The following is a 25,760-nucleotide window of genomic DNA, read 5'->3' as shown; positions in this document are numbered from 1 at the left end:
TGTGGACAAGTACTTCATTTGGTATGCAAATAATGGGATTTAATTTTGTTACAGGAGGTTTCTAGGAATCCCACGCTTCGGAGGTTCTGTTAGTTGCCTATAAGGGACAAGAAAGAAATGTTTTTATCCCTTATGTATCAAATGTATTTGATTTTCTGAGGGGAAGGAGGGGAATTGTTTTTCCCCCTCCCTCTTTCTTCTGAATGTTGAAAATTGGCCACAGCTACAGGAGGGATTTTAGTGCTTCTACTAGTACTTAAAAAAACCAAACAAGCATACCAACCTTGGGTGCTTGGAGAGTGCTGATCATGTAGCAAGTGTCAAACTAAGCACCAGACTTTTGGGTTGGAACTGAATTTTTCCCCAAGCCAGGTGATGCATGGGTTTTTGCCTTGTTCTGTAGCATATGATCTGTTTTATAGGATTACCCAAGCACATATATAAAAGTAGAATTTTATTAAATTTTAAGCAGGGTGGGAAACAAGATTGGAAGGGACCTCAGGGAGTTATTGGATCCAGTTTCCTGGTCAAGATAGGCTCGTCCCTGTCAAAACCATTCCAGATAAATATTTGTCTAACCTACTCTTACAGACTCCCTATGATATACTGTGGAGACTCCAAGTAGGATGTTTCAATGTGTAGCCATCTTCATAGTGAGGAAGTTCTGCCTAATGTCCAACTTAAACTTCTCCGTGTTGAGATTTTCATCACCATTTACTGCTCATCTTCTCCCTTGTGGCTGTAGAGAACAGGCTTTCACCATCCTTCTCTTTATAACAGCCCTTCAGGTATTTGAAGATTTGTCAGCCTCCCCCCCCCCCCATCTTTTTCTCTTTTCCCATAAATTATGCGTATTAAACTTCAATAATTTTCTTGTTTTCTCTCTGCTTGACTTCCCTGCCCCCCCTTCCCAAATTTGTCTCTTTGGGTTTTTTTTTTTTTTTGAAGTAGATATAGTATTCCCAAGTGAGGCCTTCTGCACTAGTGCAGTGGAAAATCACTTCTCTTGACTTGCAAGCAACACTTCTGTTAATACAACCCAGTCTGCTGTTAAGGTTGTTTTTTGTGGTTTCTGCAACACTGATCACACTGACTCTCATTTGCTTTGTGGTCCACTATAATTCCCAGGTCCTCTTTCTGCATTACTTCAGCCTAGTTACTCATGCTACAGTTTGTACATTTGGTTGTTCTGTCTTAAGTGCAGAACTTTCCACTTGTCTTTAGTTAATTTTACTTGATTAATTTGGGACCACGTTTTCCGAATTGGCAGATGATTCTGAATCTTAATCCTGTCCTCCAGAGTATCTGCAATACCACACAGTTTGAGTGAGTTCTGCAAATTGGATAACTGTCCACATAATCCTTTTTTTTTTTTTTGAGGCATTTAATGAAGATAAGCAAAAGTTTTGGCACCCATGGGGAATGGGGGGTGCTGGTTACGTGAGGCATCTTTGCCTGCTTCCCGCTGCGTCCAATGCGTCAGTATGCTGGGGGACAGACACCCTCCCCTGTACAATCCCATTGGATTAAAAATGTTGGATTGTGAACTTTTATTAATTAAATTTGTAAACCACTAATGTATCAATAAATTTGCCATGGCCTGGAGTGGAACTGGGCAAAACTGGAAGTAGGACTTTTACTGTGTTTAACAGTATTGAACCCAGGACAGACCCCTGGGGTCTGTCAGAAGTTTCAATACCTCCTCAAGTACTCCTTCCAGTTGGACGTTGAACCCTTGACTCCTTTGAGCTTCATGGCGAGGCCAGGCTTCTTTGTATTCTTTGCCCTGGGCTGAAACAGGGCTGGAGCAGTGACTGCTTGTAAGCAGCAGAGAGGCAGGCACTAGTGCAGGGAGGTGGCAGGAGAAGAGAGGTGCTGGGGACTGCAAGCACCATTGTGGGGGAGGGTGACAGGTGCCAGGGCATGCAGACGCTGGTGGAAGGGGTTGGGGTTGGGGGTCAGGCTGCCTGCCCCACCCCTGCTGCTGGCTCCCCTGCTGTAGTGGGGGGTGGGGAGGTACAAACTTTAAGAGAACCCTCCAATAATTAATTCTGTACATTAAATATTTATAACATTTTCCATGTATAGAATCTGATTATTCTGGACTGTCTTTAAATTCAAAGTTGTCTTGAATTTTGATAAATACAGTAAAGAAGGAAAAATGATCTTGCCTAGCTCAGTGACTGCTTTCTTCCTCTTCACCCCTTACCTGCCCCCTGCTTATGGAGACTTGGATAGCTTTAATAGTATAATGGCACTCTTGTTCCTATGGGGATGTTTAAAGGGATATTATGTGGCATGGAAGCTTTGCTAGCATAATTCTGCTAGTATTCATGTTACTACCCATGAAATCTTGGGTACTGTCTGAATTGGGATGAATATCTTTATGTATATTAAACATTTTGGGTAAAGTCAGATTATCTTTGTAACGTTTCACAGGGAGTAAGTGGCCTAGATAAGAGACTCATCAAAAAGTTCTGTTACGGTAAACCATACTGTATAAAGTCAGGTATTAAACCTACATTGTCACCTGGGCCTTATGAAGGCAGGTCAGTTTCGGAAACTGAAAGAACAGTGGCTCGCATTAAGCTATTTTTTTCATGTCTTGCCTGATGATTCTGGATTTTTTTCCTTTCGTTGTTGTTGCCCACTTTTACTGATCAATGCCTCTCTTGATATGCAGTACTCTTTTTTTATAAGGCTGCTTGTAGCTGTAGTAGTATGTCATTTCAGTGAAAGTTTGTATTAACTATTGAACATCCAGTGGTGAATGTTTTTGTCTGTCCTGGAAGTATGTCACTTAAACTAATTTTAGAAAATTTGCAAAAGCATTCAGTGTCGCATAAGGTTATTATTTTGACTTAGTTAAATTAGGTTGCCTTTTGAGGGGGAAGGGGAATATAGTTTTAAAACAGTCTGAGACCCTACAGGTCTCAGTAAAACAAAACAAAACAAAAAAAAACAACAACAACAAAAAACCAACAAGTGGTGGCTCAAGATTAATCTTCCAGTTAAAATATTCGAGTCTGTGCTAGCTCCTTAAGTACAGCTCCATGTGCGAGCACATGCATGCTTTCATTTCTTTCTCAAATTGTGCTACACAACTTTATTTTTCATTCTTAAGTTTCTAAAATGCATGGTTACAAAGAACCTATAAAATGATCAATGCAGCTTGGAGGGCAGAATTAGGATTAATCTACTTATTTTATCTCCTGAGAGGCTTAATTTTTTACCTGTGGAAAGATGGGCCTAGAATGGCCTATGGCAGTGGGGACAACTTTTTTGGTGTGGGTGCCACATTTAGTCCTATACTTTGAGTGCTGTTGCCATCCCTTTCCTCTGCCTGATCACTCCTGTGCTTTCTGCTCTTAGTCCTGTGTTCCCTGCCCAATCTGCTGCTTTACCTTCTGCTCCCCACCCTGTTGCAGCTGTGCTGTGCTGCCCCATCCCTTGTCAGTGCTGTACTGACCCCTCCCCTGTCTGCAGTGTGCCAACCAGAGGCTGCCTGTTGTTTGGGATGGCATTCTGAGGCACATGCCACAATCTATGGCAAATGAGAATTTAATGAAATTGGTGTCTACTAGAGATAAAAAGCAGCTGTTGAGAATGTTGGCCCATTTTATCACAAAGGCTGAGCTTAGGGGAAAGAAGGAGAGAACCAAATTTCTGCAAATCAGGGAAGTAACTTGGCTTGGTATTGCGGAATAATAAGTATATGGACTAGGAATGTTTCTGCTTCTGAAACAGTTGACTTCATTTAAACAACACCTATAAGTTGCAACCAACTGGTAAGGTTTTGTGCAGACCTGAGATTCAGCTTGTCAGAGGCTGCATGGGCTGGGTTTCTTAAAGGTGTCTAGTAGATTTAGATGCTGAATTCCACCATATACAGATGTTAGCTTGGATATCATGCAAAATTCTGGTAAACGCTCTGAAAACTTTCACAGACTTTTTCATTTTATTGTGATTTCACCTGTATTTGATTCAAAGTTGCAGAATATTTTATTTAATCAGAACTCTGGCCTGTATAACCATTAGAGTGACCATTTTATAGGTATTGTTGAGCTGTGTGGTAGTTCGTCAGTTGAGATGTTGTGATAAGGCAATCAGACTATCAGTTCAGCTAACTCCCTTTAGCTGTGTAGGTTCATCATTGCCCTCTTTAGCGGGCGCTGGTTAGATTAGTTATAAAACTGATTTTAATTGGTCACCCTTACAACCATGTTATCTAGCACATTTTTTATCCAACAACATATGCTTAGAGGAACTAGTTTGTACTGTTGGGTAATGATGGTTATATACAAAAGAATTGAATCAACGCATGAGATCTGCTTCCTTGACGTGCTACGGCTGTTTTTTCTAGGGTTGTATAAAGCTTAAGTCACCGATTCAATTCTGTGGCCAAATCTAATCCAGAGACCCTTTTAATCTCCGAATCGGAACCCTCCAAATAAATTCAATGATTTGGACATAGGCACAGCTTTTAAATGTTTTTTCTACATACCTCAAGGTACCAGGAGGCTCATGATCACTGAGATGGCGGGGCAGATAGTGTCTCATGGGGTGGGGGGGGTCCCGTGTGCTCGATGGTGGACCTGGAAATGGACCACAAGCACCAGCTCAGCAACTGGTGTCTCCTGGGTTGGGGGGAACCCGGGGTCCCACCCCATGCCCGATTTTGCTAAGCCGCGGAGGGGGGGTTCCCCCACATGTTCAGCAGTGGACTGGAAGTACTTGTGGTCCACTTCCGGGTCCACCACCGAGCATGCGTGACTGAACCTCCTGATTTTATATTTGGATTCAGAGATTTGGCCGCTGAATTGAATTGATGACCAAAACTTCATACAGTCCTAGAAAACAGCTGTAGCATGTCAAGGAAGCAGATCTTCAGATTCAGCCAGATCAAATCAGGACAGTGATCTGAATCAACTAATCAAATCACCATCCCCTGAATCAGGCCAAATCCGAATCAAATATGGCCTGCTTTGCACACCCCTACTGTTTTATTTCTCAATGTACTTCTTGAAGACTTTTTTTTAAATTTCTGTTGGGTTATGGAATGCCTCATAGTACACCTTGCTATTTTGCTTGAACTCGCTTTGACACTAGTAACATTTGTTATCTAAATGTTATCCCAATGTCTATCTCGATTTTAAAAGCAGCCAGTGAATTTTTCTGTGCTACCACAAAGAGAGAGAATAAGCAAGTTCCCAAAAAGGGAATGAGCCATATTTACATGGAAACTTTCATCTAAATGCTGCTCTGTTGAGGATGTTGACTTTAGCAGCTTTGTGGGCAGAAATGCTAATAGTATTCGAGAGAACCTCTGACTATATCATAGATTCTTTTTAATTTCCCTGATGTAGGCAGATGCCTGTGCCCACTCACCTCACAAGATGGATTCTTTCCTCCCCTCTCTATCTGATTTAGAAACTTTTTTTTTTTTTAACACAAGGACATCCAGTTTTGGAATTTAACCCTCATTGAGTATTATAATTCTTCTACACTTGAAAGAAAATATCTTAAGTCCTCCTATTTAAACTGCTAATATTATACTTTTATGATAAGAAATTGAAAAGACTGAAAGCTACCAGTATCCAGATAAGTGTTGTACTTAAGTCCTCTGCAACTGCAGAAGCTGGCAGTTTGGAAAACTAACTGTACTTCAAGCTGGGTATTGCCCTTCAAAATGAAAGGTACTCCTTGTGCAATTACAAATCATTTTACATAAATGGCAAGGCAGACGGAAGATTGTTGAGCAATTTTAAGGCTGACTATCAACAAAAGGAATGCAGCTTGGTTACTTAAAGTAGTATTGTATACCTACTGTTCTTCATTCACTCTCACATCCTTTGCTACAGCAGGAATTGTCATGACATTACAGTGTGACTTCCAGTACTTTATAGGTGCCATTTCCAAAAAGGAATAAGCTAATAGTCACTTGGGGCAGAAATATCAAAACCTCCTGGAGTCTGTTAGGAAGTTTAAACTTTGTTACTCTTAGAGAGATGTGGGGCAGAAAATTTTCCACGGAAAAATTTCCAAAACAGAAAATCTTCCAGGACTTTATTTTTCATGGGAAATTTGTTTGACTATAACATTTAAACCACATTAAGTTTGCTGTATGTAATTTTTTTCCTAATCAAATATTTCAGTGAAAGTACTTGTTGCTATTGGGACACAAAATTAACATGGGGGTACTTTTTTTAGTTTTGTTTACTAAATACAAATAAAAATGCTAAATCAGATCGTGCTCTACTTGGGTCACTGGAAAACTTTCTGGAAAACCCACATCTCTGCTTTTTTAATAATCAGCTGCCTTTCGACTACCAGCCTTTAACTTTTGTAAGTTGGGCAAACATCAGTTTTCTTTTTGCGATTAAATGGGGAGTTTCTCTAAATTGTAATTTAACACGTGGAAGCTTTCGCAAAATATAAATGCAGTTGAAGTGTCTATATTAGCTGTGTCCACAACTTTTAAAAATACTCATTCTGAACAAATATGCTGCAGTGTTTGAGACCCAAATACTGTAACACTGGAATGACCTAGCTATAAACCATCAAAGTTAAAATAACTTGACTTTTTTTGCAAACCTTTTGTTGCAAAAAGTAGGGGTGAGTGAATGTAGAGGTTTTTTGGCTTTAACTTAATATTAGCGCGCACATAATTCTTGCTTGCCCCATGCTTAAGACTTTCATACAGTTATAACTGCTCAGGCTGTTTTAAGTATTTGCATATCCTACTTAATGAGAAATGGTATGGCTGCAAGGATTTCTGTTAATTAGACTCCAAGAAATGAGCGCGAGGGTCAGGGGAGACCTGTAACAGGGGGAGCTGAAAGCTTTACACTGAGGATAAGGTGGGAAAGGAGAGAATGCAATAGCCTACAGTTGGAAAGAAGGCAGCAGGTGGAGGCATTTGCAGGGGGTGGTGGGACTCTGGGAGGGATCTAAGTGTCATTCTTCTCCCTAATAGGACAAAGGAAATAGGGTTGTAAGGACATGTAGCTGCTTTCGTGCTAGGCTTGGACTTCAGAGAAGATTTAGCTGCATTTGGTAATATTAGTATCAAATATGTTTGTGTGGGCTTTCAAAATTCAGCAAGCATTTGGTGGTGTCTCTTCCCTGTACCTCACCATCTCCTTTCTTGTCAATTTATGGCTATTCTATAAACGGCATACTGTGTTGATGGGGGAGGCATGTTGTATCAGAGGCACATCAGCCCCTTACACTCCTAGATGCCCCCCCCCCAACTTCTTGCCTCTTTCATTTCCTTTAATGTTATTTGCCTAAAGTAATCCTAAGGATTAAAATGCCTGGACTCAGTTAATTATTTGTTAAATATTTGCAGCTGTACCATTCACATCTGTTCAGCAATGCAATTCAAGTGATACCACTTAACCCAGTTTAGAGCAGGCTCTATATAGATATTTATCCTGCCTGCAAGTAAAATGGGAAAGCATTATTTAAAATGTCATACCTGCTTGTAACTTGAGCTTGTCAAACAGCTGTGCTCTAAATACAGTTGTGGAATATAAAAAAACACTTGGTCTTTTGGTTCCAGAGACTGTCTCAGCATTTTCAACTACTGGAAGGGTGGAAGGCGGTGGGGGTGGGGAGGGGGAAAAAGCCATGTGATGGGGACAGAATTAGCTTAATATTGCTCATTAGTCCAGAAGTATCCCCGCTACTTCATTTTCTATTGTTTTAAATAACCGGTTCAGAGGCTAAGTAGAATTTATCCTCTAAATAGCTTTGAGCCATACATGCTTGGGAGAGATGAGATCTTATTCATACATATGTCTACTTATAGGTGAGGAATTTGAAACTGGAGCATGAGCAGGAGAAAAACAAGATCTTGTCAGAAGCACTGGAGACACTAGCCACCGAACACCATGAATTAGAACAGTCTCTAGTTAAAGGATCTCCACCACTGAGCATCCTTAGTGAGGATCAGTTCTATGATGCTGTTTCAGGTAAGCAAAATATATCAGAACTTGAGCACACAGCAAATATATATGCTTTTAGTTGGGTCCCTGCCAGCCTTAAAATTTTAGGGCCCAATTCAGAAAGACAATCGCATGCATTAACTTCAACAAGCCTTCTCGTGCTTAAGGTTAAGCATGTGTGCAAGAATCTTTCTGGATCTGGACCTGTGCTCAGTTTGTCTGCCAGAAGCAAAGTTTGCAAAACTTTGGGTCTTGAAAAATGTAATCTGCCCCTTCCCCTTAACATTTTTTTTCCTATGAAGTAAAATTTACTTCTTTAATCGAGAAGTAAAGCTAAGAAAATGTTACAGCTGACATTTTTAGTGTTGCAAAACTGCTTTCTTTTTGATAAACTAACTACTGCCTAGAACCATAGGTAGTGGGGGTGAATGAGAGTTAGGAAGTGTCAGTTTCTCTTCTTTCCCTGTATGTCAATACAATGATTAATATTTAAATAAACATTTTATTCAAAAACATGCGACTATGAAGTCAGGCAAAGGTTCTGTCGCACTGAGGAACACACAATATTTTTTTTTCTTTTGCGATTTGAGGTGCAGGGCAGTATAATTTCAAAGAAGTGTGTTCCTAGGAAAAGGCTGGATCAGAAAGGTGAAATGTCCAGATTCTTATCTGAAAGTGGTTAGAGTTTGAGTGTTGTCTGGTCTCTCCAGGCAGTAAGTTCACTGGCTAGGATCCTGTTGCTGCAAGGCACTGACACAGACCTCTGACCGTCAAGGGCATATTTGTGACCATGGTAGCGTGTTATATATGCAGTGGTGTAGATTTGATTTTTGTATTGCCACACCTTTTATTCTTTGGATAAAGAACTTCAAACTACCCTGGAGACCCTGTTGTAATAGAAAGGAGATTTTTTTTTTTACTATAGAAGATCCATGTTGGCCAATCAAGGAATATACTAAAGAGTTAGAGGTAAGTCCTAATTTCCTGTCTGTGGCTTAAAGAAAAACTTGTCCCTGGTGCTAGGAGAAGTGAACAGTGGAAGAAAACAGTTTTAAAATACTGAAGCATGGTTACTGTAGTCTCTGTGCTATCCAAACTTCATACCATTGGAAAAGGGTTAGCTGTAGCAGGAGTTGAGGAGGATTCCTAAGTGAAGTGACCCAAACTCTAAGTTCTAAAATTCTTTTCAGAAAACTGTACTTTAATCGTACTGTTCCTAGAATCTTTAGACTCATGGGAACATGTCATTTCAAATGATTGCATGGTGCTGTTTTTCTCCAGAAATGGTATTGTAGGGATCCATATTCTCTAACTTCCATATCCAGTTTGTTTAAATAAAAACCCCCAAACCAATGTCTGTTTAAACCTTGACTTTCAAAAATAGTTGTGCCCATGGCCCTGGCAACTCTTTCTGGCTTGTGAATAGTCCATAAAGACTTTTTGCAATTGCAGTGTAGTTTATTTGCGAAGCATGTGAGACAGGAAATCTAACTCATTGGTCTTCTGTATTGCTTTTTTTTAAACAACCCTTTCACTAGCACCAGGAGACTCTTCACATCTGATCATCCTTACTATTTACATGGCCATTTTTCAGAAGAGAACTGCATTTAGAATTGAAGTTCCATTGCTACCACTGATGTGGTGGCAGCACTTTTTTTAAAGAGGGAGGCAGTCACTTCTGGTTTTATACCTCCAAAGGGAAGAGAGAGGACAAGAAGTCACAGAAGGAAGAAAGACTATTCTGTGGCTTGAACTCTCCAAGCACCCCCTCCCCCCCAATTAGCTTTCCAATTCCTATTTCTGGACTTACAGAGATGAGTCTTTATATACAGAGGGATAGATAATGGATTCCAAAGGGGCTTGTAAATATCTGGACAAGGGCGGACAGTCAACATGCACCACCATCATGTGAGAGGGATGGGCACACTCAAACTTAAGAATGATCCTAAATGTACGATAGCTGACTTGAACTGCAAGCCATGTGGAGAAGCTTGGCCTAAGCAATCAATAAGAGACTAGGCAGAACAGAGTCTGTCTTCAAATATAAAAAACAGCAATAGCATTTAACAAGCCAACAGTAATTTTTTATATCCTGGTTAAGTAATAGAATAACCAAATATTTAGCCAGGAGATGGCCAGATCTGTTTTCCCAATCCTGGCTGGAGAACCTGCTATGTGCCCTTGTGCTGTTATTACGCTTGCCATGGCAGTAAGGTTGCACACCTGAAATCCTCGGGGGGTGGCAGGGTGCAGGCTGTAGGATCTTTAAAATACAAAATCTTGGACCTCAGATTAGTGCAACAAAAAGAAAGCAGGTGTAAGGCATAGTTGTCTTGCCAGCATGGCTTGAGGGGAAATTCCTTCTTGACCTAAATTCCAGTACCGCTAGAGGCATCAGTTCACTCTACCCAACTTTTCCCAATTCTAGCTGTGGTCAGTTTCTACTTCTGATAAGAAAATACTTTCTAGCCACTTCAAGCAATGAGCAGAAGCTCTGAAGCACAGCATTAGTTGATTTGATTGTAGTAGGGTGCAACAAGTATTGTAAGTATATTAAGTTCAAGAGGAAGGAAGAATTCTTTGAACCTAGCTGTCAACCCAAAAGTGAACTTTGTCTTCCTCTGCTCTTGTCTCATTCCCTCCTTAGAAGAATCAATGGCTTCTGTCCTCACACAATTGTAAAACATTTAGTTTAGCCAGCATATTTTTTTTAATTCTTTCTAAGGAAGAAATGCTATAATTTGGTTACTTGGTTATCCAAGTGTTAACTTGATCAATAGATCCAATTGATATGCAAGGTTTGACAGACTTGGGATATGTCTAGGTCAAGGGTGGCTGAACTGTACCATGCATGCCACAAGTGGCACAAGTAGCTTCTGTATGTGGCATGCAGCAGATCAGGGACAAGCAACACCATAGCAAATAAAGCAAGAAGCAGAGCAGAAGACTGGGCAAGAGAAGGGAATCAAATAGGCACTTGGAGGGTGTGGGGCTAACTTCCTGGAGCATGCCTTCCAAAAAGGTGGGCCCCCACTAGCCTAAGCCAAATTAAGACCTCTTGGGTTTAAGTATTTGTTTTGGGTACTGAATACATGTCTAACCTTGCCCAAAGGAGGTTATTGTAATCCAGGAGTGCTCAACCCCCAGCCCTGTGGAGAGCCCCATAAGCTTAGTCTGTGGGTCTTTAGAAGGGAGGGGCTGTTCCCCCAGCTGTCAAACTTCTAAGCCCTGAAGGGCTAGATTGGCCCCCCTCAGGTCCACCCATTAGATTATGCCAGTTCCTCCATGCCTGGATCAAGCATCGGCTGATTCAGCCTCATGGAAACAGTCCAGTGAAGGCCCAATGAAGCCCAAACTAGGACCCTATGGTTGCAATCCATCCAGGACCCAGTGCAGCCATGCAGGATCAGGCTCTGAACAGTCCTTTCCCACATGGCTGCATTGGCCCTGTCTTGGTCAGCACTGTGCACCAGCTTGAGCCCATGGTCAGGATCCAGCCTATAGGTGGATTTAGGACCATTTACCTGGCCCCAGGCCAAAACAATCAGACACCACTGTTGTAATCCATTTTAGAGAGGTGACTGACCCAGAAAAGTGCATGTTTGCTAAGCATATCAAAAATGGTTTTAAGTAAGGGTTCCTGTGAACAGTTGGGAAAAGGGTGGGTATGACGGTTAGTTGCCATTGGCTAGAAGGAAAAGACGGGAGGGACTCCAGTAGCCTAACTTATGAGAAGACCTCATGATTGCAGAAGGGATGAAGCCTTGTGGCTTTTGTTGTTTATTGATATTTAGCCCTAGTGCTCTTTACCTTTTTTTAAAGGTAATTGATTAAATTCTTTCACTAAGCCTGCTTTTAACCATCCCACCATGTTAAATGCTGTGGATTCTGGTTCGACTCCAGGCTATATATGACCAAATTGCCTTAGATGTGTGGCTGCTTGCACACTAATTTCAGGGTTTGGAGTAGTAGAACTAGTGAGTCCCACATCCTTAACAACAGCTTGGCTCAAACAAGCATCCTACAGGCTTCAGAGCTAGGAACAGTGACCAGACTCAGTTGATTTCAGAAACATGTAAGATCTAGTGGGCGTTCTTCACAGCAGATTGGTGTTCAGACAGGGATAACAGGCCATATGGTAGCACCCATCCCTAATGACTTTTTGGGAGAACTGCATGCTGTACAAGTGCTTCTATACATTCAGATTGTCTAATTATAGCTATTACAGCCATCTACTGAAATCTTTGGCTGGTATCTGCTCAGAAGATTCTTGGAAAAGCCTCACAATCCATATTATGGAAGAAGACAAAAGCTTAGGGGGAAGATTCCTTCCCAGTACCAGCTATTGGTTATAACTTCAGCAATACTCTGTAACTAGGAACTTCTGGGTTTTCTAGGCACTACCACCTGATTTGACCTCTCTCTCCTCCTCACTTCCCAACCTCTGAAGAACCCAGTAACATTCATAGGAAGGGATTCCTTACTGGCTTCACTGGTGGCCTTGCATCATGGGAGACCTACCATGCTGCAAAAGTTACCCTTAACACCAGCCTGGGAGATTGCAAATGCATAATGCCATAAACCTCTCTTGCCAATTACTGGGTCAGAATTTAATTCCTTCCATAAATATCCAGGCAAATTTTTAAACCATTTCAAGTGTTTTAGCCCCACTAGCTTTTTGGCAGAACATTCCAAAACTTCATCTACATATGAAAGAGTCCATGCAAGCAAGCTTGAGGATGTAGAAGCTTGCCCTTTTGAGTAGGAGTCCACAGATCTGACCCAACCAGTAGAAAGATAAGGAACCACAGTTGGGACTTGGTTTGGTTGGGGGGTTTTTGAGGGGGGGCGGGGGACACGGGAGGGCCGGAGTGGCATTGATGCTGGTTTGTTTGCTTGTCCACCCAGGAGCATGTGTAAAAGTGCCCTTAGCTTCTATCCCAGAAAATATCAAGGATGGGATTCATAAAACCAAAATGAAGTTAACTAGTGTTAATCCTGGAATCTACTACTTACATGTAGAATCCTCTGAGCTTGTCTTGCATGACTATAGAGGAAAAGAAGTATTTGCAAAGATTTTGTGGTATCTTCTACGAATGGGTTAACAGGGGAGCAACCCTCTGGTGTGAAGGCAGTTTTATTGTTCCAAAGGTGCCTATCACTAGTTCAGTGGTTCTCCACCACCTTAGACTTGAAGCATCCTTTGGAAAATGCCAGCTCTTTGCCTTCACTTACTTTTATCCATGCTTGGAAAAAAAAAGCAAAAAAAAAAAGCAGTTCTTCTTGCAAACAAGTGAAATAGTGCAGTAGTTCCAGAATGGATTTGACACTGTGGGTTCCTGTTTAAAATCTTTGGATTTATCTTTAGAAACGGTATGTAGGTGTTTGCACACCTAAGTGTTAATAAAGAGGCAACCCATGGCACCCCTAAAAATCTCAAGGCACCCCAAGGTGCCATGGCACTATGGTTAAGAATAGCTGCACTAACAAGCTAATATAGAATCGTACGAAATTAGGGTTGGAAGAGACCTCACAAAATCATCTAGTCCAACCCCCTGCTCAAAGCAGGAGCATCCCCAACTAAATCATTCCAGCCAGGGCTTTATTGAGCCGGGCCTTAAAAACTTTCAAGGATGGAGATTCCACCACCTCTAGGTAACTCCATTCCAGTGCTTGACCACCCTCTTAGTGAAGGTTGTGTGTTTGTTTGTTTTTCCCCTCCCCCTCCCTCCCCTCCCAATATCAAACCTAAACTTCCCCTGCTGCAACTGAAGACCATTGCTCCTTTTGTCATCAGCTACTACTGAGAACAGTCCAGCTCCATCCTCTTTGGAACCACCCTTCATATAGTTGAAGGCTGCTATTAAATCCCCACCTTGGTCTTCTCTTCTGCAGACTAAATAAACCCAGTTCCCTCAGTCTCTCCTCAGCAGTCAAGTGCCCTAGCCCCCTAACCATTTTTGTTGCCCTCCACTGGACTCTTCCCAACTTGTCCACATCCTTTTTCTAGTTGGGGGAAGAGGGAGGGCAAAACTTAACACAGTACTCCAGATGTAGCCTTACCAGTGCAGCGTAGAGGGGAATAATTACTTTCCTTAATCTGCTGGCAACGCTTCTCCTAATGCAGTCCGGTATGCTGTTAGCCTTCTCGGTAATAAGAGCACGTTGTTGGCTCATCCAGCTCATTGTCCACTGTAACCCCCAGGTCCTTTTCTGTAGAGCTGCTGCTTAGCTACTTGTTCCCAAGCGTGTACCCGCATGAAATTATTGCATCCAAAGTGCAGGACTTTGCACTCATCCTTGTTGAACCTCATGAGATTCCTTCTGGCCCAATCCTCCAATCTGTCTAGGTCGCTCTGAATCATAGCCTTACCCTCCAGCATATCTACTACTACCCACAGCTTGGTGTCATCTGTGAACTTGCTGAGGGTAAGCTTCATCTCATCTTCCAGCTCATTAATGAAGATAATGAATAAAACTGCCCCCAGGACTGATCCCTGGGACACTCCACTTGATGCCAGCTGCCAACTAGACCTTGAGCCATTGATCACTACCCATTGAGCCTGATGATCCAGCAGCTTTCTATCCACCTTACAGTTCGTTCATCAACTTTGTACTTCCTTAGCTTGCTTGCATGCAAGAATGCTGTGAGAGACTGTATCAAAAGCCATACTTAAGTCAAGGTATATTGCAGCTGCTGGTCTCCCCACATCCTCAGAGCCAGTCATCTCATCCTAGAAAGCAGTTAGCTTGGTCAGGCACGATTTGCCCTTGGTGACTGCTCCTGATCACTTTCTTCTCCAAGTACTTAAAAATGAATTCCTGGAGGACCTGTTCCAGATTTTTCTGGGGACTGAAGTGAGCTTGACTGGTCTGTTTATTCCCTGGATCCTCCTTCTTCCATTTCTTAAAGATGGGTATTGTATGTGCCCTTTTCCAGTTGTCCAGGACCTCTCCTGATCACCTTGAGTTTAAAAGATAATGGTCAGCAGCTCTGCAAAGGTGGTTTTTTCCTCGCCCTACTGCCATGTTGGTCTCATCAGAACTGCTTTGTGTCATCATTATGATGTCATTTGAAGTGCCTGAAGATATGTAAATATAACAAGATGATTCTTTGGATCGTCAATTTCCTAGTTTTTATGACACGTGCATCTGACTCTTAACATGCCCATACCCTTGGCACCAGCTGGCAGCTTCTTTCAGCCTGTAGCAATAGGCTTAATTTCAACACCGCATTCACTGAGATCATGGGTAGATGCCTCTTAATGAAAGCTGAAATCCTTTTTTTCATTCCTAGCTCTTTCAAACTGGAGAAGATGCAGCTCTGCAGCAAAGTCTATTGGACAAAAATGTTTTGCTCTTGATCTTCCCAGTGTTTGGGGAAGGGGACTGGTAAAGAGAATCTTTTTGATCAGACAAATGAAGAGTGGCCTTTCAGAGAAGGAATGGTAAAAGAACCCTGGAGTGGATCTCTTGGGCAGGTTGTGGATGGATTATTCCCCAGACATTTATGATCACTGGCTTAAATTAATATGGCTGTGCACAGGGATAATGGGATTAGCCTAGATTTTTTTTTTGTTATGCAACCAAGCCCAGGTTTCAGCACTGCACAGGCAGTCTCTGCCTGAAAGGGCTTTTCTGCTGAAGTTTGTTCTGCTGTTTGTTTTTTCTTGTCATGTTCCTGAACGAAAAATAATTCTTAGCTTCATAGTTAGTAGGGTCAGAAGGGACCTGAGCAGATCATCAAGTCTGACCCCCTGCCCTGGCAGGAAAGTACTGTGGTCAAACGACCCCAGCAAGGTGATTGATTGTCAAGCCTCCTCTTAAAGACCCCCAGGGTAGGAGCCTGCACCACTTCTCTTGGAAGCTGGTTCCAGATCCTAGCCGCCCTGACAGTGAAGTAGCGCCTCCTGGAGTCTAATTTACCCTCTGCCAGCTTGTGACCATTATTTCTAGTCACTCCTCTTAGTGCTTGGGGGAAGAGGGACTCCCCCAGTGCCTGCTTGTCCCCTTTGAAGAGTTTGTAACAGGCCACTAGATCCCCAGCCTTCTCTTGTGGAGGCTGAACAGGTTCAGGTCCCGTAGCTTCTCCTTGTAGCGTCTGCCCTGCTGTCCCCGTTACGTGAGTGGCCCTCCTCTGGACCCTCTCCATGCTGTCCACATTCCTGTTGAAGTGTGGTGCCCAGAACTGGACGCAGTACTCCAGCTGCAGCCTGACCAGTGCTGCATAGAGGGGAGTATCACCTCCCTGGACCTGCTTGAGATGCATCTGTGGATGCATGACAAGGTACGGTTGGCCTTCCTGACTGCATCCCCACACTGCCGGCCCATGTTCATCTTGGCATCAATGATGACTCCAAGATTCTTTTCTGCCTCTGCACTGATGAGAAGGGAGTTCCCCAGCCTGTAGGTATGCTGCTGGTTCTTCCTCCCCAGAAACAGCACCTTGCACTTGTCAGTGTTGAAACCCATCCTGTTCTCATGTGCCCACTCCTGTAACCTGTCTAGGTCTGATTTTGTAGCCTATTCCTTCCTTCTAACATGCCCACATCTCCCCCACATCTTAGTGTCATCAGCAGATTTGAACAGGGTGCTTTTTACCCCCTCCAAGTCGCTGATGAAGGTGTTGAACAGTGCGGGCCCGAGGACCAAGCTTGAGGAACCCCACTGCCCACATCCCTCCAGGTCGAAAATGACCCGTCCACCACCACTCTCTGGGTTCGGCCCTCCAGCCAGTTGGCAATCGATTTGACTGTGTGGGTGTCGACACCACAGCCCCCAGTTTCTTAATGAGAACGGGGTGAGAGATGGTGTCGCAGGCCTTCTGAAAGTCCAGGATGACTATGTCCTCTGCTTCCCCTGCATCTAAGGATTTGGTGACCTGGTCATAGAAGGCCACCAGGTTGGTCTGACAGGTCCTGCCTCTAATGAACCAGTGTTGGTTGCCCCTAAGCATAATCTCCCCTGCTGGCTCCTCATGGACATGTGTCAGAATAATTCAAAAAGCTTACCCTGGATTGAGGTAAGACTAACTGGCCTATAGTTCCCTGGGTCCTCCTTCCTTCCCTTTTTTGAAGATGGGAACCACATTGGCCCTCTTCCAGTCATCTGGCACCACACCAGAGCACCATGAGTGCTCGTACAGCCATGCCAGGGGTCCTGCAATGACGTCAGCCAATTCCCTCAGCACTCTGGGGTGGAGATCGTCAGGACCAGCTGATTTGAATACATCTAGTCCCTCCAGAAGTTCCCTGGCTAGATCCTCCCTGACCCTTGGCCTAGGTGTTCCTCCCCAGGATCTGGTCCCTGCTTAGGAAAATGGAGGCAAAGAAGTCGTTAAATAGGTTAGCTTTGTCATCTGGTATGATGACCAAATTCCCTAGCATGTCTTGCAGGGGCCCCATGTTACCTGGTACCTTCTTTTTGCCCCCTATGTATTTAAAAAGAACTTGTCCTTGATCCAGGAAGCTAGTCCCAGTTCCGTCTCTGCCTTGGCCTTCCTGACTGCTCCCCTGCATCCCCGAGCAACCGCAGTATAATCCTCCCTGGTGATGGCTCCTCTATCCCATTGGGTGTACGCATCCCTTTTAGCTAGGAGACATTCCCAGATGCTTTTGGTGAGCCATGGAGGCTTTTGCACCCTCCTGCTCCCTTTTGATCCATGTTGGGATTACCTCCCTGTGGGCTCGAAGGATCGTCTCCTTAAGGAGCAACCACTCTTCTTGGACACCTGGCTCCCCTCCCCTCTGAGATCTCAGTGCTTCCCCGACTATTCTCCTTAGCTCATTAAAGTCCACCCTCCTGAAATCTAGGGCTGCTGCCTTGCTGCAGGCCTTTGGCACCTTGTGCTGGATGGTGAATTCCAGCAGGCGATGATCACTGTCACCCAGGTGGTTGAGCACTTGCAGCCCTGTCACCGGTGGCCAGCACCAGGTCCAACGAGGCGTCTCCCCTGGTGGGGCGGTGCACCTCCTGGGTTCGATGGAGGTCCTGCATTTGGGCTAGGAACCTACGCGAGTAGTCAGACCTGGCTGACTGCTCTTCCCAGCAGATGTCTGGAAAGTTCAGGTCACCGATGATGACCACGTCCTTTGACCTAACTACCTCCATGAGCTGACTTAAGAATTCCTGGTCTAGCTCTTCCCCTTGGTTGGGTGGTCTGTAGTACACCCCCACCGTTAAGTCTTTTTCCCCTCAACTGCCTTGTATTCTAACCCAGAGCACTTCCATGTGCCCCTCCTCTGACTCTGTGCTACCTGATTGAGGATGTGTATTTCCCCCTTAATGTAAAGTGCCACACCCCTGCCTTTCCTCCCTGTCCTGTCCCTCCTGTACAGCCTATGGCCCTTGATATTCACTGCCCAGTCATGCGTTGGGTCCCACCACGTTTCAGTGAGCCCCACTATGTCTGAGTTGGTGTCAGCTAGCAGGAGGGTAAATTCCTCCTGCTTGTTTCCCATACTATGAGCGTTTGTGTAGAGGCATTTGAGGCCTCCTGTGGATGTGTGCACTGGCCCTCTAATCACAGCATTGCCCTGGCCCCTGTGCTTACCTGTGTATATGTTTTGCTCACCAGTCTAGGCTGGGCTGTACTTGTGAGTGCCGCTTGGTTTAGCGGTCCAAGGCTTCCTCCTCCCTCGTCTTCCCCTTCCCCTGACGAGCCTAGTTTAAAGCCTGCCGAAGGAGATCTGCCAACCTAGAAGAGAACACATGCTTACCCATCCCACCCAAGCTAAATTGGTTTAGCTTAGTAGCTGCTAGACAGAAGGATGGATAACTAGGGCTATTCTTCACTTGGCTCCAAAGGCTTAAATGAGGGTTGTTTCCATGGAACAATCCACCAGCCTAATCTGATGGTAGATCAGTTGCTTCTAGCAGCTAGGAAACATCTTCCTCCTGCTGTTCTGCTGTGTTCCCCTTATGGAAAGGTCTATTATAGGAATCTTGTAACAGTAAAGTAAAAGTAACTGTTCATAGTCTCTCCCTGAGTCCCATTTGGTTCTTTTCTACATCTCTTACATCACATCTTCTGTCCCTTTGGGATTACTTATCTAGTGATTGAATTCCTTTCCAGCACCTTAGTTATTGAGATTTCTTTGAAGTTTCTTAACTGAGGTGGAAATGGGTGGGTTGGTACAGTTTTAACTGACTTGGATAGACCTTTGCCTACTTGACTCCTGGTAGTTGGCGTTAATGCTTTAGCATGAGGTACTGGATAGAATGGGAAGAGAAAATATGAAATATAATCTCAAGGGGTTAACTTTCTGTTCCCATCCCTCAAAGCTGTTTAGCCACTTATCAACTAAAACCAGATTTTGGTTTGATTTTTAATTTTTTTTTGGACACAACATAGACTGTTTTATTAAACTTCATACTCTGGAAACCTGGCTACAATTATCATTTAGCAGTCATATTACATAGCAATATAACCTTCCCGGAAAGTCAGATAAAATCCATTGTATTGAATGCTCCCCTTGCATATTCATTACTTTTTATTCTATATGGCTTGCATGGAATTGAAGAGTGTTTTTAAATGGTAGTTAGCAAACAATAAATTAAAACAAGTGAATCTAGAAGAATTCGAAGTTTAAAAGAATAGGTACTCAATTTAAAATGAAAAATTGAAATGCTAATGTTTTTAATTGGTTTCTGACTGAGAAATTGACTCAAGTTAATAGTAGTTTAAATGAGAATTAATATGGCTATTTTGATTCTATTCAGTAGAATTGTGAATCTTCTACATTTCCTATCCCAGAATCTCTTGATCCATTTCTAGGTAAGGAATCAGCAGTTTGTGGAGGTGCTGGTTAGTTACGAGACGGATACTGTCATCGGAACAAAGCAGTCTACTTGGGTTTCAGTTTTGTGTTAGGAGGAGGTTTCTGTTAGTCAGTGAAGTCTAGCATTGAAGTTAGATTCATTAACATGCACCTGCTCTTTTGCAGATTCAGAATCTGAAAAATCATTAAGTGGATTTGAAACAGGAACAGCATACTCATTAGAGGACAGCATGGATTCAAACAATACAATAACTTCCAATGTGTCCGAAGAAAAAGTTGGTGGAGAGTGTCTCTCTAATGGCATCAAAAAACACAGGTAGGATGTTGCCTCTGCTTTTTGAACTTACGTTGTAACTTGATTGTCATGTGAAGCAGAAATCCTTTCTCTTGCAAAAGATAACTGTAGACATTTTGAATTTTCTCTAAGGATGATGATAGTTGAAAAGCAGGTAGCTGTTCTGCACCTCTAGTGAAGAACCCTTTCTGATGCTAATGAACCATTATAAATCATTATCGATTTTGACAAGGAGACAAAATTTATATGGACATTTTAAAACAGACATGGCTTTGACTCCTTTAAATGTCTTGCTGAAATTGATGTGGGTCTTATTTCTTCATGTATTTTTAATGACTTATACCTTCTGTTGTCTCTCTAGTTTCCAGTCATTTGATCTCTGCTGGTATTAAGAATGACTTTCAATATTGGTATCTTGGCATCAAAAACTTAAGTTTAAACAAAGCAGTTTTAAAATAAAACTCATGTATGTTGCATAGGTTTATCTTATGCTGTCAGATGATCCATTTTTTTTTGTTCATGCATTTGCCTGTGAAGGAGGACAATAGATCTAGAGTTAATGAGATGTAATAGACGCTGCTGTTCTCAACTTTCAGTGCAGGGGCAATTCAACATGCATATATTACAGTTCAATCCCAACTTCAGCATACTTGGGTGGGGGGGAACACATTAATCTGTCTCTTGAAGCAAAATCATTCTACAAATAGATTAGATAAGGGTTATCTATACCACTTTAAGGCAGAAATTTAAAAATAAGCATGCTTCAGTGAAAATGTAAGATACCTTAAGTACTTGATACCTAAATCAATAATTAAATGTGTGGTAATGTAGAAGACTCTGTTGTCAGGCTCAACCTCCTGAGCATCTGTTCTTCCACACTAAGCCAAGACTAAAAGAAATAAGGACAAAAATGGAGTGAGGTAGTTATGGCCTGGAGGGTAAGAGAAAGTTGCTGACTAGAGGGATCCCTCTTGGTATCTCTTACTGACGTATTAAAAATAAATAAAAAGCAGCATTATTGCTGCCCTCAGACTATATATTCAGTTAGCTGGAAAACCCAGAAAATGGGAAGCACTGAGTTGAAATGAATATTTAGGAAGGAATGCATAAATTGCATGTTTTGTTGCCTGGAAATTCTGGGCCATGAAAGGGAATTAATTTTCTGTAAAAGTGACTAATGCGAGTGTCATATGTAAATACAATTGAAAAACTTAATTAAAGGCCGTCGGTGTAGTTCTTGGGTCGTTACACTAAAGACAGTCTTCTGTAAGTATAGGAAACTAACAATTACTTGGCCATTTTCCATGAGCTTTGTTGTACAACTATAGTGCCACAGTTGTAAACAAGAGGTGACTGGAGCCTCTAAGGTCCGTATTTGCTCATGTACTCTACTGTGTACCTATGGATGCCTCTCGCTAGACTTTTCAGGCAAGATTTCATTTCCATTCCTAATCTGTATATCTTGCACTGTGTTGCCTTCAATATTTAATGATCTCTCTAAACAACAATGAACTAGAATAGATGCCTATGTTTAACTTCTAAAATTAGCTCCTGATTTATTGCTTGGAAAAAGGTGGATGTTGAAGACTTAAGCATATATATGTAGATGGCTAGGACCTCTTTTGTGTTTTTACTGTAATGTTAAACTTTTACCTAGCATCTTAGTGACACATTGGGATTTAGTATCCACAAATATATTGATGCAAACTGTTGTTTTCCCCAGAGTTATGCCAATTTAAATGTTACTTCCAAGAGAGCTCCTCAGAGGATGAAGCTGTACAGTGTTTCTAGTTCTCTTGCCATATTCTTTTTAGTTGATGCTAATGTGTCGGTTTAGTTATGTTAATAGTTGATCAAAATTTAAACTGCGTCTATTTCCATATTATGTAGATTACCTTGTAGGTGCACTTCTGAGAAACGGGGCTTATTTGCAGACTGCTGATGAAATATCCTGTAGAGCACAACATCTGTCCTTAAAGTACAAAACTGTAAATGGCAATTAGTAAACCAATATAAGATTCAAAAGCTTTGAGGAAATACACAATGTTAGTTTTTTGCTTTAAATTTTTGCTAGTTTAGCACTTCTGTTATTTTTTAGCCATTTTGAGACAAGTGTCTCAGTGGCCTATAAATCTCGTGATATTAGGATATCATTTGCTTTCCTCCTTTTACTTTTTCTCTTGAGCTGATTTATTTCTACGTAGGACTTCTGAAGAATGTTACATATCCAGCTAGTTCATATCCTCTTTACCAGAATATTCAAGGATCTTTGCTGGCCCAAAGGATTTTATCTTTGTTCTAGGTTTTGGAACAGTGGAAATCTGATGGGCCCAAAAAATGAAAAGTCATTTAGTCTGTTCATACGAGGAATGTTTTTTGTAAGTGCTTAATTACCAGATGTAATCAGGCTATCTACTATTAGACTGTCAGTGAACACTTAGGTTAATGAAACTTGCATTATCATTGAGGTATACTATAAAAGTGGAAATACCAAGGATAATACTAACTGATTTCTTATTTGGTGCCCACTAACCGCTTGATTAACCTCCTTTTCATATCCAGGTGAAAGCTAGTGATACTAAAGTAGTTATGGGGAACATAACATGATGTAGTGCTTGTTTGATCTGGAAGCAGATTTCATACATACAGCCTTTTATTTTAGTAGGGATTTTTTTTAAATACTAAATTGTGAACAGCATATGGCACAAAATGAGCAATCTAGAAATATTCAAACTATCTAATGCTTCAGCTAATGGAATACTGTCCAAGTGAAACTAAGCCAGTTTCTCTTTTAAAAAAACAAACAAACAAAAAACCCAAAACAAAACAGTTTTTTCTCTTTCCTTTCTCCTGAGCTTCCCTGCCAGTTTTTAACTTAACCTTTTTAATGATGGGAAAGGAAGTTTTTCCCCCTCTTGCTGCTCTGTGGAGGATCTACCCAAAGGGAAATCAGGCTACAAGGAAAGAGAATTTTACAAGTGTCAATGCATAAAGCAAGCAAGCCCAAGATATTTTTCAGTTGCAATAGTTGCAAGATGCATTAAACACAGTGGTTATTAGAAACATGTTTTTGAATGCAAGTGGTTTGTGGGGAGGGGTTTGTTTTGTGTTTTTTGTTTTTTAGCGATCCTGTGAATCCATGCCACTTGCTTCTCTTTGTAGTAGAAACATACTTTTTTTATCTTAAGGTTTATTTTAGATAAAGCTATTTTTAATTTGTGAATAACTTCTTAGAAGAAATCTGCCCATGGAGACTAAAGGAAAGCTGCTAATTTCCAACCCCTTCCCTTATTTACAGGGTTGCTGTCAAGGTTGATGAGGCTGAAATTTGACTATTTTCTGTTTCTTTCTTATCGCCTGCCTACGAAGAACTTTTAAGTCTCTCAGAATTGTCAAAAAGGAAAGGACAGACTTTTTCATTTTGGGTGTGGCTAATGAATGCAGGAAATTCAGTTTTAACTTGAAAGATGATAAAATAATGTTATGTAATATAAAATTGTATTACCATATATATTATACCAGTAAATGATAGATTCTTGAACTCACAAAAGGAAGAAGGTAATTTTCTTAATAAAGAGTAAATTTATAAACTTTACATAGCATTCTGTGCTAAAATGCTCACTACCCAATTGTATATGTTATTAAATTACCTCTCTGGCTATTGTTTAATGAAGTAAATAATAAAATGGATATGGAGGAGTATAGACTTGGTGGAAATTGCCTCTTCTGGACACATGCATCAGAGCATCCTCAAAGGATGTTCTTAATCTTAAAATCACCAGGTTCATCTCACTCGCATCAATTTTCAGTGTTATGGAATAGCACACCTATTTTTTGTTCGTTTTAAATGGTATCACCGTTTTTAATGATCAAGAAGCCTTCCGTTAGGAAGAACCCTTAATTCCCCATCATAGTTCCATGTATCCAAGTGAATTTAGTTTAATACTGGATATTTTTAGTGAATCATTACAAAACTAAAATTGCTTTCGAGAATTTTCATAGTATCATGGAAGGCAATGTATTTGTTGAGCGTAAGTATTACCTTTTAAATTATACCAAGTCAGACTTCTAAGGGATTTAGCCAGTTTTAAGGAACCCTTTGTTTTTGAAAAAATCAAAGAACCAGTCCAGGAAAATTGTCATCTTATCACAGAAGTATCAATGAAAATTAAGTAACACAACAAGTGAAGTTGCTGAAAATCGCAAAGAACAAATTGCATACCATTTTAGCAGTCTTTGAAGATACTGAATTCCATAATCTGGGAGAAATGGAGATCCTCCTTGTTCAGGAGTGTGACACTTGAATATTCAAGCATAGTGTTAAAGTTTCTCTTAAATCTCAGTTTTAATTAAGAGTAGGTGTGGTTTTGAAAGCCATAAATAGCTTTCCGTTTAGTTGTAATACTTGGGGAGAGATATAGACTTATGGTACATGACCCATGATTACATGGGGATTATTTGAACTAATGCACCCTTTTTAATAAAAGTGTGTGCTTTGCCTCTTTGTGGGTAAACTAAATTATACTATTTGTCTGCTCTTAATTTTAAACAGTGCCTTAGCCAACATGAAGACCTGGTTTAGGACCCTTTTTCACCAGGCACCAAACCATGTTGATTTTTTAAAATTTCATTTCAACCCTGCTTAAGCATATTTGTTAGCTTCTACATAGAAGAAAAGTCATATTTCTCTTGAACTAAGAATAATTCTGTGCGCTTCTATTTTCCTGTTGTCCTTCAGTGACCCTTTTTCTTTTCAGTCGAGATGAGAAATGTCTTGGTCCTGTGTTCATGTGCAGTATAGAAACGGCTAAATATTTCAGCGCCATTAGCTAAAAATAATCTTAAACCTTCTCTATCTAAATGGATATTTCTACAGCTTTTCATGAATATATATTTTTTCAAAGGAGGTAATATGCCATCACTCTGCTGGTAAAAGACTAAGTACCACCTTGAAAAAATGACTGACAAATTATCTTCTACATCATGCAAATAATATCAAGAACTGATTTGTATGCATGGTTTTTGTTTGCTTTTTTCCCCAAACATTTGTTGCTGTTAAGAGTTCAGTTCACAGATCCAAACAACTGATTTGGTGTATTTGATATTTTTCAGCTTATCCTTGAGGAGTGTTTGAATTTAATTCACCTTGTTTTTAACGAAAAGTCCCAAAACGTTATCTCCACATGCAAAAACTGCCTTATCTGTTAGTCAGTTTGGAGTCATGGACTTAAAACAATATTAAAATGTTTGCAGCCATATTAATAATAGACACTGTTTTTGGTGAACGGATAATGAAATAAAAGCTTGGCTTTTTTTTTCCTAGAACAAGTTTGCCTTCTCCAATGTTTTCCAGGAATGACTTTAGTATTTGGAGTATCTTGAGGAAGTGTATTGGAATGGTAGGTAATGTGCAAGTAAGATGCAGTAAATACCATATTTGCGTAATCTTATGTAAACTGAAGAGTTTGTTGACTTCCATGGTTCATAATCAGAAGGGCTAAGGCTGAGCTGAACAAGTAATTTGGGCATTTTGAGTAAAGGTGTCTTCACAGCCCTCCAAGCTTCCTACAGAACCAAAGTGTAAAATAGCAAGATGGAGTCTTCCAGTTTCCCCACAATGCTTCATTTGAGTGTGGACAGAACAGTGAGCAGTTCTGTGAGCTTTCTGTGCACCAAAGAGGCCTTAGTGAATAAAAATATTACCCCAAAATGCACAAAGGGCTGTTGACAGCAAGT

The 25,760-nt window shown here is 41.4% G+C and overlaps 1 protein-coding gene across 2 annotated transcripts in view; it reads left to right on the top strand.

Annotated features, from left to right (window-relative positions):
* OSBPL1A (oxysterol binding protein like 1A) overlaps positions 1-25,760 on the top strand; it is a 97,426-nt gene that overhangs the window by 52,823 nt on the left and 18,843 nt on the right. For both annotated transcript variants that reach the window (XM_019547079.1, XM_019547087.1), the window contains 3 exons: positions 7,814-7,976; positions 19,895-20,045; positions 25,348-25,423. In XM_019547079.1, coding sequence (XP_019402624.1) covers positions 7,814-7,976; positions 19,895-20,045; positions 25,348-25,423 — 390 coding nt within the window. The remainder of the gene's footprint in view (positions 1-7,813; positions 7,977-19,894; positions 20,046-25,347; positions 25,424-25,760) is intronic.

This window comes from Crocodylus porosus, unplaced genomic scaffold (genome assembly GCF_001723895.1).
Source record: "Crocodylus porosus isolate Cpor-Errol unplaced genomic scaffold, CroPor_comp1, whole genome shotgun sequence".
NCBI lineage: Eukaryota > Metazoa > Chordata > Crocodylia > Crocodylidae > Crocodylus > Crocodylus porosus.
The sequence above is the reverse complement of the archived record's forward strand: the minus strand, read 5'-3'. Positions and strand labels throughout refer to the sequence as shown.